General features: G+C 39.6%; 1 protein-coding gene across 3 annotated transcripts; it reads left to right on the forward strand.

The window, feature by feature from the left end:
* Window positions 1-6: 6 nt before the first annotated feature.
* CBLL1 (Cbl proto-oncogene like 1) lies at window positions 7-10,358 on the forward strand. 3 transcript variants are annotated; one of them, XM_017746002.1, is made up of 6 exons: window positions 7-105; window positions 2,144-2,311; window positions 2,665-2,762; window positions 3,007-3,090; window positions 3,906-3,979; window positions 4,490-5,531. In XM_017746002.1, exons 1-6 carry the CDS (start codon window positions 90-92, stop codon window positions 5,529-5,531), a joined length of 1,482 nt encoding a protein of 493 aa, XP_017601491.1. In that variant the 5' UTR covers window positions 7-89. The 3 variants fall into 3 exon arrangements, with proteins under 3 accessions (XP_017601491.1, XP_017601490.1, XP_017601492.1); XM_017746001.1 differs by having other exon boundaries at window positions 8-105; window positions 2,662-2,762; window positions 4,490-10,358; XM_017746003.1 differs by lacking the exon at window positions 7-105 and adding an exon at window positions 131-1,317 and having other exon boundaries at window positions 2,662-2,762; window positions 4,490-10,358.
* The last annotated feature ends 2,873 nt before the right edge of the window (window positions 10,359-13,231 follow it).

The raw sequence follows: 13,231 nt of genomic DNA on the forward strand, positions 1-13,231 counted from the left end.
CATCGGTGCCCGTAATGTGTTTCCTGATTCCGTAGCTGTAGCCCGGGAGGAAACTTCCTCGTGTGCTTAAATTTGGTTTCGTTGTTTAAATGTGGTCGTTCACCGGTGAGCGCGCTGGAGTAGCTGTGATCCTTTGCTAGTTAATGCGCTGGCGTAGTGCAGTGAATGAACGTGGGCTTTTTGTTTGGGTGGTTTTGGAGGTTTTTTCCCTTTCCCTTAGAAAAGATTGCGTTATGACTCTATCTGTTTAAAGTATTTGAGCGCTATTTGTGAATTTTAATAAAGCTTGAAATGCAAAAATACAACTTAGGTTGATGAAGGTGACATTTCAGTAGGTTGCATCACCTCTAATTAGAGCTTCTCTAAGTAGTCTTAACAAGTTTGGTATGTTTGTTGTAGTTTTTTCTGGACATAATCCTGCAAGTTATGCTCAGGCAGACTGGAATTTATTATCCTTCTTTGAAACATGAATGACTAATAAACTTGCTAGTTAGGGTTAGTTGAGCAGCTAACTCATGTAAATATTCCTGGCTTGCAAGGCTATAAGGAGGAAAAGCTACAGCACCTATTGGCAGTTCAGCGGACTAAATAATACACAAGTTTTTGATTTTTTAAATTTTAGTTATCCCTGTTTGCAAATGGACTGAGTTGCTGCAGAGACTGTTTGTGGTTTATGGTGCTGTGGTTTTGTGTATTCTGGTAGAAAACAGAATTTCCCAACATGTGGAAAACAGACAGCTTTACCTTTGATGTGTTGGTCCAGCACTTCCTGGGGAAGCCTGGTGACATAGTTGAGTGTTTGCAGGTTCATCTGGACAGCCAAAGGAAATAACAAATGACCAGAAGTAAAAGCAAGCTTTATTGCTTTTGCCTTTTTGCACATTGCCTTTTAGAGTGAAACTGTCAACCACAGTGCTAAGAAGAGTTTGATCTATCTGAGGAAATAGAGGGCTTTAGATTTGGAGGTACAGGACTGTCAGAGCACAGTCCCAGTTTGAAACCGACACATTTCCTAGCTTTGGTGGTAGGTGCTGTAAAACTGAGAGCAATCCCATTTTTTCTTGTTTTTCTTTTTACTTGTTGCATTGTGTGTGGTGGTTATAGACTTTAAGGGACAGTAGTTGGTGAGGCATTGTGCATAACTACACTAATGGGCCTTAATTTCAGTGTCTAGGTGCTCCTGTGCTGCAATCCTTTGGGGCCTTGGCAGTCGTTCCAGGGCTGGAGTGTCGTAACTGCTCGGGGCTCACCCCTTCCAGGCTGAGCATGCCCTGCTTTGAAACACCTGTCAGAATGGCATTTTCAGTTAAAATCCAAGTGAGCTGGGAAGATCTGTGAAGGACATAACTTTATTTTTGTACGAATGAGATGCTGTGTGGTGGTTTCAGATAAACTTGCTGGAGGCTGAGGGAGTTACACCTCCCTTCATTGGTGAAGGATGAACCTTCATTGGTGTTGCTTGTTGCATTACCTGGTCTGGGTTATCTCTTGAAGCCTATATCTGCTGATGCATGTGTCAGGCTATTTCTTGCTTTGTTCACCCTGGTACTTAGATTTAAATCTGGTTAAGGAGAGTTCTGTATGTAGCTGGAAACAATAATTTTCAGTTTAGGAAGGATACAGCTACATATTCCTAAGTACCAATATTTTTGTGATACTTTATTATAAACTTCTAAGTAATACGCCAAGATGTTGAGTTTATATATAAGCTAGTTTCCTTCCTACTTTAATAAACAATATACATAAATTGTAAAAATTATCTTTTCACATAAGAAATTCTGTGTAGTCAAGGTTGTACAAAGAATTGACTCTTCAGTGCTCTTCACACTGTGAGAAGAGCTATATGATTAATGTTTCTGTTGTGAAGAAATAAGTGACTAACTAAGTTATTTAAATAGCTTTATTTTTAAAGTATATTTCCTAAAATCATGGCTGTTCCCAATACAGTTTTGTGACTTGACTTCTGGAATAAATTGTATGTGAAGACACCTATTTTCTAGTGATTAAATTTTGATATGTTGTATGAGTCTTAAGCAGGCTTTAAAAATTATTTTTCATAAAACATTTCTGTTAATATTTAGCCTCTTTAGAGACTATTAGATAAATGAAAAATTAAATAATTTTTAAAAATTTTCTTTCACAGACAATGATTTGCAAGGAACAAATAGTTCAGGATCATTGGGTGGTCTTGATGTCCGTAGAAGAATCCCTATAAAGCTTATTTCAAAACAGACCAATAAAACCAAACCTGCACCTCGAACTCCAAGAAATATGAACAGGATGCCTTCGAAGACACAAGCTGGTGATGAAGGTAAATTAATATAAATTCCCTGTAGTAGGGAATTGTATTATTCTGCAGCATTGTTCGAGACTTTATTCAGTCTTAGAGACTTAAGGGTCCAGGGTTCTGTCCAAATGCAAAACAAGTTCCAAATCTCCAAGTACTGCTGCACTGTAGGGCTTCAGTAGTGCCCATTTCCAAAACAGGCTGTCTTGCTATTTTGGCTCTACCTTCTGTAGAATGGGCTCAGCAGATTGGAAGTGCTGTGGCATTATTTGATGATTTCAGTGTAAATGACCCAAGCTCTTAATAGCAGCTGGTGTCAATTATGAAAGTGTTGTGGTTGGCTTGTGTCTTTCTTCTCTTTCTCCTTTCCACAGAAGAATTTGATTATAACAAAGAGGAGCGATACGAATGTAAAGGAGGTGAAATGTTTGCCAATCAAAGGAGATTTCCTGGACCCATCTTTTGGGACTATAAGGTAAGTAATGGGTCTTTACCTGTGTTTCATAGCAAGCTGTAGGTAGTCATGATAGATACTTTGTCAATTAAAAGTTTCTCAGTTATTTTTGCCTGACTGAAAATACATCCTCTGCTTTCTTCTGTTTGTGGTCTTGTTTCCTTTTCAACTAATTCAGAAATAATGGGTATGTTGATGATAACTGAAGTGAGAAGCTTTAGTGATGTTGGGGTTTGTTTTCTCACCCCCTTCTCTGTCCTACCAGATAAACTTGCTGGGGGAAAAGGATGATACACCAGTCCATTTCTGTGATAAGTGTGGATTGCCCATCAAAATGTATGGACGCATGGTGAGTGAAATTACCAGTGGAAGATGCAGCCATGGTTCCCCTTTAGGTAAAATTAGGTTTTACTGTGTCTGTATGAGGCTTTTAGAGGTTACTGATTTCAACAGGCATCTGAATAAACAGCAGAATAGTACCAGGATGGAACTGGAGGCCTTCACTGCTCAAGTTTTTTTGTTCCTTCTGTCTGGCTGATTTTGCTTTACCCCCTGATTTAATCAAGTAAGTCTGAAAATGTTAAAGAAAACCCAACAGAACACTGTCACAAAGGAAAAAACCTTCAACTTCTGGGGTTTTGACCTTATACCACTTAGATTTCAAAATAAGCTTTTTTTCTCAATTGAAGATTTGCAGTGAAGATAGAAGACACTGTTCACTTTAATGTACCTTTAAAAATCCCTGAGATTAATTTAGACTTCTAAGTGTGATGTAACAGGCTTCAGCATCTGACTTACTGACAGTTAATGCTTTTAAAACTTTCCTTCCTGGCCAGCAAGACAAGTGTAATCAGATCGCATATGCAGCTTCTGTGAATGTTCAGTATTGGTATTAGTGCAAGACTCAAACTTCTGCAAGTGTTTTTTAGCAACACTTAACCCCAAACAGTACTACTCCAAAAAACTCAAACTCAGCATAAACTGTTCTAGAAGGTTTCTGTGCAAAGATGCTGTAAATTGTTAACCATTGCTATGCTTGTTCACCTCATAGGTAACTTAGTTACTGTAATTATTATAAGCTGTGCACTGGAGGGAGGAGCTGTATCCTGCAGGATGACATAGATATTTATACACGATGTCTTAACAGCAATTTTTTATCTCTAGATACCTTGCAAACATGTTTTCTGCTATGACTGTGCTATACTACACGAGAAAAAGGGAGACAAGATGTGTCCAGGGTAAGTTATTTCAAGATTTGTTTTTCAAGGAAATGTAAGAAAGTAACTTAAGTGTCTTCTTTCAGATACTGAAATCAACATAGCTCTTACTTTGTACATTTAGCAGAGGCAGTACTCTGTCCTTTCTAGTTCCTCTTCCTTATTTTGGGATTGTAAGAGATCAGTGTTTACTTTGTTGGTTTTGGGTAGGTAACCTGTTATTGCTCTAATTTGAAAAGGAGTAAACAGCAGTTTAATTTACTTAGTGAGAATGACCCGTGTTAAGTCTTAATGCATTTGTGTGAGAGAGAGATGCTACTTAGAAAATTCTACCTCATGAAATTTTGATGTTCTTTCATAGTTATATTTGGAGATTTAAAAACTAGGTAAACTTCAAAATCAGTGAAAAGTTTCTTTCATTCCTGCAGTGGGGCAAAATTGTCAGTTCTAATTTGGCTAATTATGTTACAAGGAAAAATGTATGTTGAGCTCTCTGTGATGACAATAAATCAATATTCTCTTTTGATGTAGCTGTAACGAACCTGTGCAGCGAATTGAGCAGTGTGTACGAGGGTCTCTCTTCATGTGTAGCATTGTTCAAGGATGCAAGAGAACTTACCTGTCACAGAGGGACTTACAAGCTCACATCAACCACCGTCACATGAGAGCTGGGAAGCCTGTTACTCGTCCTCCCATTGAACCCGTACATCCTCCTATTGCCCCACCGCCGGCTGAAATTCCCGAGCGTTTCATAATGCCCCCTGAGAAACATCACCTGAGCCACATTCCGCCGAAGCAGCACATCATGATGCCACCGCCTCCTTTGCAGCATGTGCCACACGAGCACTACAACCAGCCCCACGAGGATATCCGTGCTCCTCCCGCAGAGATGTCCATGGCTCCGCCGCCACCCCGCCCAGTCAGCCAGGACACCTTCCGCATCTCAACGAGAAAACACAGCAACTTAATAACTGTCCCCATTCAGGATGACTCCAATTCAGGTGCTCGAGAGCCGCCTCCACCAGCACCCGCACCTGCTCACCATCATCCTGAATACCAGGGTCAGCCAGTGGTGTCACACCCTCATCACATTATGCCTCCCCAGCAGCACTATGCGCCGCCCCCGCCGCCGCCCCCGCCCATCAGCCACCCTCTGCAGCACCCTCCACAGGCGGCAGGCACCCCTCACATGGTGTACAGCCAGGCTCCTCCGCCACCAATGACCTCTGCCCCTCCGCCCATAACTCCGCCGCCCGGACACATCATTGCCCAGATGCCACCCTACATGAACCATCCTCCTCCGGGACCTCCCCCTCCTCAGCATGGAGGCCCACCTGTAAATGTAAATGCACCCCCTCCCCATCACTATAATCCCAACTCTTTGCCACAGTTCAGTGAAGATCAAGGAACTCTTAGTCCCCCTTTCACACAGCCTGGGGGAATGAGTCCAGGGATATGGCCAGCTCCAAGGGGGCCGCCTCCACCTCCAAGGATGCAAGGGCCTCCTGCTCAGGCCCCCCTTCCTGGACCACATCACCCTGATCAAGCCAGATACAGACCCTATTACCAATGATACAAGCAACTATATGAATAGAGAATGCCATGAAGAGAATAAAACTAAATACAGAAGCCTTTTAATTAATTGTTTTGGGGTTATTTTGTTGTGGTTTTTTAAAAATACTGTCATTTTGACTGTAAGACATTTTGAGGTTTGAATCTTAAATGACTTTTAAGCCTTGACCGTAGGACTCTTAACTTCAAATACTCTGTAGTGCTAAAATAAGTGGCTTAGTAGACCACAGTTGCATTTTAACAGAACTGTCGCTAGTGTGGCTAAATTGTCCTAAGATGATCACTTGTAATATTATTTCCTGGAGAAGATGAACACGTGTTGTACCATTCTGAATATTGTTTTTGTTAAATCCAGTGTTTTTGTTAACCTGTGTACGATAATTAAATTGAAATATGGTTGTAAATGTGGTGAGTTTTTATATGAAGTTAACGTACACATAGTTCTGGGACACCATTTCAACACTAATTCCTTCCAAATGGCAATGTAGTGAAATATTAAAGGAACTTTAATATTTCTCCTACTGCCATTTACCATTACTCATAATGATTTCAGGCTGTAATGAATTCTTGGCACTAGAAATCAGACATGCAGAATTCTGCATTTACCACATTCCAGCTTTTCTGGTTTTTTCTTTATGTAGCAAGATGAATCTATCAAAGATACAGCTTTAGGCATGACATGAAACCATGTATTGTGGGTTTTTTTGTTTGGGATTTTGGAGTTTGTTTTAAAGCTAGTTTTGATTCAGAAGGTTCTGTTTACATGTTAGCTACTCACTGGAGTTGAATTCAAACTACTGTGTTTACCTATGGCTGTGTTTGTGTGGAACTGGCTGTGAACTGGCTTGCCATGTCTGTGAAGAGCAGCTTCTTTTAGGTAGGGAAGTCATGTTTGCCTCTCTCACTTTATATAATGTGTACAGTAGGAAAACTTCCCATTTGCATAATATGAAAGAAGTGGTCTGAAATCCCATGTGTAGTTAAAAAAAATAAAAGGCTACACTATTTATCTGTTTTGATTTTGTGATACAGGTTTAATTGAAAAAACAGTTATTAGGTGTTTTGCTTTTCTCAAAAAGTAGCAATGTAAGCAGGCTTTTAGGTCTGTTTTTGTCCAAAATTTATGTTTTAGATGAATACTTTTAAAGAGGAAACATAATATAAAATGAGAAGGTTCCTTTTTAGTGTAGCTGGTAGCAGAAGCAGGCACTAACAAGACAGTACTATCTGTTGGTTGGAGTCCTTATCTTTGCATTTCTGATCAGTATTTGCACTGAACCATGGCTTTTCCAAATGCCACATTTCTGACAGTGGTGCTTTTAGATTAAGTCCTTTGGGTTTATTCTAAAGTTTGTAGTTTCCTACTGTTCTCAAATAATCTGAGCCATCTTAAAGCCTCAGTGTTACTTTTTATTTTGTAAACTTTCTTTTCTGGAATCAAAAGTGTTAAATTTATGAAAGAGCTGTGGCAGTACAACATTCCAAATTTTGTATTTTTATGTCTAAACTTCGTATTTTTAATTGATCAAGGGCTCTTTAGATTACTCTGTTCTTGACTGCCACTGATTTCCTTGTGACCACAGCCAAATCTTTTAGATTGCCTTTCGAGTAAATCCTTCTGTAGAGATGGGATACAAATAAATTCTGGGGTATACAAATGACCAGTAAGTGTCAACTGCTTGAAAATCTGCTTAGCTGTAACATACTTCTTTCTAAGAGAGAGTTAATTGGTTTGGTTGCTCTGAAAACTAAGTAATTTTAAATAAAATACAGTGGTGAAGAAAAAGAGGCTGATGGTGATAGTGTGCTATGAAATGGGTTGGTTGAAAATTTACTGTTTCTGTACATTTGAAGACAAAAATGGCTCTGCCAGCATTCTTTTCTTTCAGTAACTAACAAACACAGGAGGAGCTTTCGAGGACCTCTTCTGTCACTGTGAAGCTGACTGGGAGGAGGCACATTTACGTTACAGCACATGACTTCATCTGGGAGGAAATCTGCATGTCTGATTCTTGTCCTTTGCCAGCCAGGCTCAGCCCGACACTCCTGTGTTACAGGGACTCTCTGAGGGCTCCAGGTGCCAGCTCGCTGTGCTCGGACACGCGCGGCTTCCCGAGGAAGGGCCGAGCACCCACTTCAGCAGGGCTCTGTGTTCGGGAAAATGGGACATTCTGCAGTGAGCCGCTACCTGTCAGTCACAGGTGATGAGGAAATGAGGCAACTCTTTCCATCATGCTGGGTTTTTGAAGTAAGTCGGATTGCAAACTTCTGTTACGTATTCTCCTGTCTCTTGACCCAGATGAAGAGTTCAAAATATTTTTGGGTTCAAAGCCATTCTTGAAGTTACTGATAAAGTGCTTTTCTGAAAATGCTGAGGCAGTTGAATTGATTAAGGGAAAACAGAAGTTTTTGCTCTATCAAGAAGCACAAAAGATGAATGTATCTGTAACATTGTCACTGAAGATAATGTGAGAATTTTTTTCTCTGTATTTGAAACAAAGGTGACATATGTCACATGGACAATGATGTATTACCCAAAAAATCAGTAGGATCCCCTGAGTTGTTTAGTGACCATGGTCCAAAAGTCTGTGATGGAGAACTTAACCGAAAAGTCATCCTATGCAGGCAGGACTTGGACTTGAGTCAAATTTCTGTGTCCTCTTGTAAGAGGAAGACCTAAATATATTTTTTTAATTATTAAATCTGGAGTATACTTGTGTAACTGAGGGCACTGTTGATGTTTTCATATATACAAAGTTTAAAAATGCTTCCATTGGTTGAGACCCTGTGTTGACTGTCTTTTTAATTTGTTTATGCATTTGATGTGTGTTTTAGAGTGGTTTTTTTCCTTGGTTTGTTGGTTGGGTTGTTGTTTTTTTTTTTAAATACCTGGTCATTTTACTGAGAGGTTACAAAATTCATATGTTGTATTTAATTGTGTAATTGACAGTGTTAGAAATGGTGAGATGTACTTGTGATTTCTTTAGATTCCTTCTGAACTCTTACTGTAAAGACAAACATTTGAATTGAATTAATTACTTTTATTTTGAATAAATACCCTTGTCTGTGGCAGTGATCTCCTTCCTGAGGCATTGCCAAGGAGATCTCAGACATGGAAGAGAACTGACATTTAAATTTGACAGCCATTGTAGGTTCCTCTAACAATGTCACATAAGCAACGAAAAAGAGTTTGATGATGGTTTGTGTTCACCATGGAATGAATGAAAGGACACCAGCAGATGGCCTGAAAACATCTGTGTTTTAGATGTTTGTCTCCTTACACTTTATCCTGAATACCGTCTCTGACTTTGCTTAAAGGGTTGCCTGCAGCCATGCATACTTTATAACCAGGGGACCAATTGTGTGAACTATACTTTCTGTTTTCAGTGGGGTTTTTTTAATGCTATTAACGTAAAGACTGGTTACTTACATGTGATAAGTGATATTTTTCATGCCTTTTATAAAAGAAAAATTAAAAATGTGAATTATTTTTTCAAAATCTGGTCCAAGAAAATTATAAAACCTTACTGGATGGATTTTCCACTTCTTTTCAGTTCCTGCTCTCAAAGACTGTCAAAAGCTGTTAAAAACTGAAGTGGAAGTAACTCCACTATTACCTAACTCCAGAATTTGCACACATAGCAAGGCAGAAAAACTCTCTTCCCCTTAGGTGAAAGTCAGATGTTCTCAAAAACTCATTGTGCAATTTACACGCTTTCCCTGTGGATCAAATCTGAACACACCTCTCTCCTCTTAAACTGTTTTCTGCTCTGTAAAACTTGTCTGATTTTGAGGTGTTTCTCCATTGCTGGGCTGCTGACAGAAGACGGCACAAGTTCACAGCAGAAGGCCCTGTCAAGCCTGGGGAACTGGAGGAGCACAGTGGATTGGAGCTGCAGTGGAATATTGAATGTATGGGAAATAAATTTGAACTTTTCCTCTTCATATATATCTGACACAGTCCAATGCAGCAGAAAAATGTGCAAGGTTTGGATTAATTTTCATCCTGATTACACATCTAAAGTAAATAGCAGTACTATACAAGTTGTATTTCCCTTTGTATTTATTTTTTTATGGTGTTAAAAGCAATTCTTAGCAATTCATAAATCATCTTAATACAGTAATTGTGCCTTTGCAATTGTGAGCTTTTGCACTGTATTCAGGTATATTACACTAGTGATCCATACTGACCAGTTTGTAAACTGAACTGGCTGCATTTGTTTGGGCAGTGTGAATGAAAATAATGGAGTTTAAATTCCCTTTAATCTTGACTTAGCCATAAGACACCAGTTTTAGCTTTTCCTACTCTGAATGGGATCTTCTTATTCTCTTACGTATGAGGCCTTAATCTGTTGTTGTATTTTCTTCTCTTTTTAAAACTCATTTTCATTGTAGATTCAGTTCATGAGTGTAAGAGATTAAAATATTAAAAAAATGCAGCATCCAGAAACGTGAGGTGGAATAGCAGCAGAAAGCTGGAAAATCACCTCAGTCATTACGAAACTTTAGTGAGTAATTTTGATAATACAATTCAAGTGATGCTCGAGTGCCAGTAGGACTCATTGTAATACACTTCTGGTAATGGGAAGAGTAATGTCTGCAAGTGCACAGGAAGGTTTCCAGTTTTGTGTAGTAATGTTTCACAAAAGTACTTCAGCATAACTTCTTGAAAAAACCAAACAAATGAGTAACTCTAAATAGATGTGAATATGTGTCAGTCGTCAAGAGGTTTTTCAGTTTTATTTGTGAAAACCAATGCTTGAATGCACCTCCAAGACAATTTATGGTGAATTATTTCCTCCACTAAATAAAATCACGTAAGTGCTGATGATTGTTCCTCAACTTGTTCTTTGCCATTTCTGGCTCAGGTAAACTTTCAGGCATCTTAGGAGGCAGAAGGGAGCAGATGCATAAAGACTGAGAAAATAAATTCTCCACATTCAGCATGGGGGTGAGGAATAGAGAACTGTGAGTAGCATTTCAGTAAAGTGCTTAAGGATACTTCTGTCTTAATAAGAGCTCTGTTTGAAATGGAAAAAAATACAGATTTGCATGTTATAATCCTCTCTCCATTGGGCCTAAGACCTTGAATAAACACTTTTTAATTTTTTGTTTCTATATTTCACACTGCACCACAAAGTGGTAACCAGGCTTGAGCATCACTGGCTCTGTGGCTTCTCCATTTTCCATCCCTCTTGCTGGCTGGAAAATGTCTGTTATTTAGTTACAAAGCATCTGCACTGTGCTGAAGAGAGGCTCAGGATATGTGACAAGGAATTAACGTGATGCCTGTCAGCTCTCCATAAAGCAGGTAGGGAATTTGCCTTTTTGCTTAATTCCTGAGTAAAATACTAAAAAGCCCTTTATGGTAGTGCTCTAACCAAGTAGCAACAGCACCCAATGCAGGATGTTTAGAAACCTAAATAGCCAGGTTTCTGAAGGTCCCTGTCTCAAAATAAAGCAGTAAATCTGCATCACCACCTCATGCAGATTATAACACAAGATGTTTGTGTTATAATCTGCACGAGGGTAAACTGCCCAGAAAAATGTTAATACTGGAATAATGGAGAGTTGCAGAAATAACCAGTACCTGAAGGGAATATCTCATAAAGCTGGTGTCAACACTGACAAATGAGGAGTAGGGTGATTTAAGAGCATGGCAAGTAACTGGTAGGGACATGTGACATGGGAGTGTCAAGCTCTCTGGCCAAGGCTGTCTATGTACCATGTCGATTTAAGAAATGGTGAATAGTTTTGGAAGGGGGATTTATCCTCTGTGACACTGTGCTGTGTCGAAGAGTCATTAGTATCGAAATTAATTGTTCTGAAGCCTGTCAACAAATCCCATATGGTTTTGAAGTGCAGTATGTGGTATACCACTACATACTGTACTTCATATATTGCTTTTGATAGGAACGTTTGGCTGGGTCTGTGTAGGTGCATATGAGCACAGGACTGAAAAGAACAGCTTGAGTTAGTTCAGATTACACTGGTATGATGTGGTATAATGATTTCCATAAACATGTTCAAGTCTCATCTTAAAAGTAGTTTAGTTTTTTGCTCCTTTTGTTCTAGCTGGAAAGGATCTCACCATTGTAAAAATGAGGAACCATCTTCTAATATCTTGTTCATGTTTAAGTTTGGCCAGTTCATTTTTTTGCCCCTTATAGGACAATATTATTTTTTTTTTATCTTGCATAACTTTTCCTCTCTCCTCAGTTAAATCCGTGTATGTATTTCTCTTTTTGCCAGTCCTTAGACACAGGCTCTCCATTTTACAAAGATCCTCATAGCAATTTTCTTCATTAACATTTGATTTCATCTTTCTTGAACTGGAGAGCTCAGTCCTGAAGTTCAGAGTGTTTTGAGTGTAATTTCCCCTCTGCATTGCACAGTAGCATTAGTATCACAGAATCACAGAATATGCTGAGTTGGAAGAGACCCACAAGGATTGTGAAGTCCAACTCCTTGCCCTGCACAGCACCATCCCTGAAAGTCACCCCATGTGCTCAAGAGCATTGTCCGAACGCTTCTTGAACTCTGTCAGGCTGGTGCTGTGACCGCTGCCCTGGGGAGCTGTTCCAGTGCCCAACCACCCTCTGGGGGAAGAACCTTTTTCTAATATCCAACATAAACCTCCCCTGACACAGCTTCAGGCCATTCCCTTGGGTCCTGTCACTGGTCACCACAGAGAAGAGATTGGTTTCTGCCCCTGCTCTTCCCCTCATAAGGAAGTTGTAACTGCAATGAGGTCTCCCCTCCGTCTCCTCCAAGCTGAACAGACCAAGTGACCTCAGCCACTCCTCAAATGGCTTCTCCTCAAGTCCCTTCACCATCTTCATTGTGCTCCTTTGGATGCTCTCTAATAGTTTAGTATTTTTCTTATATTGTTGTGACCAAATAACTTTCTTGTTCTGGAAAGATCTGTTGTGTTATACTCTATGTTTTTTGGAAGACTGCATTAGAAGGGCTATTTGGCAGTGTCCTAACTGTACCTGTCTTCAGGTACTGCTGTGCTGATTATCTGGCACATGACATGTACTTGACAGTGAATCTGCTGTGGCACACTCAAAAGAGCAGTGACTTGGCACAGCTGCTCACCATTTGTCTGGTGTCTGCAGGAAGCAGCATCTCTGTGATGCCACCAAGGGCCACATCTCCCATGCCAGGTCAGGCACATCATCACCCACCACAGAATCACAGCCTGTTACTCATATGCAAATGCATGAGTATTTCCTGAAAGCTGAACTTGTCTACTTCTGTCTTCAAGCTCCCCTAATTCTTTCTATATTCAAAATCTCCTCACTTTTAATAATGACTTCCAGCTTGGTTTCATTAGCAGAGTTCATCAGATAACTCCAGATTAAAAAAGAAAAAAAAAAAAAAGAAAATATTTAACAGACTTTGTTTTTAACACCTGCATACTCTGAAGATAAAAATTGTAATTCTGGTTTGCACAGAACACTTTCTCCTTACCTTCAGCGCTTCTTCACTTCAAGTCCAAATGCACATTTCTGGTCACCCCAGTTTGACTGAAAGTCAAAACCAGGCTTTGAAAACTAACACCTCGTGTGATTTCAGAGTGCTGTTTCTTTCAGACTCCAGGAATGGTTCCATTTTCCTGTAGACTGAAGATTTTTATACCTCTAGCACTTGTTATGTGAAATTAAAAGCTCTGTCACTTTGGGCATTGGGTGTTTT

This window comes from Corvus brachyrhynchos, unplaced genomic scaffold, assembly GCF_000691975.1.
Source record: "Corvus brachyrhynchos isolate BGI_N302 unplaced genomic scaffold, ASM69197v1 scaffold239, whole genome shotgun sequence".
Taxonomy (NCBI): Eukaryota; Metazoa; Chordata; class Aves; order Passeriformes; family Corvidae; genus Corvus; species Corvus brachyrhynchos.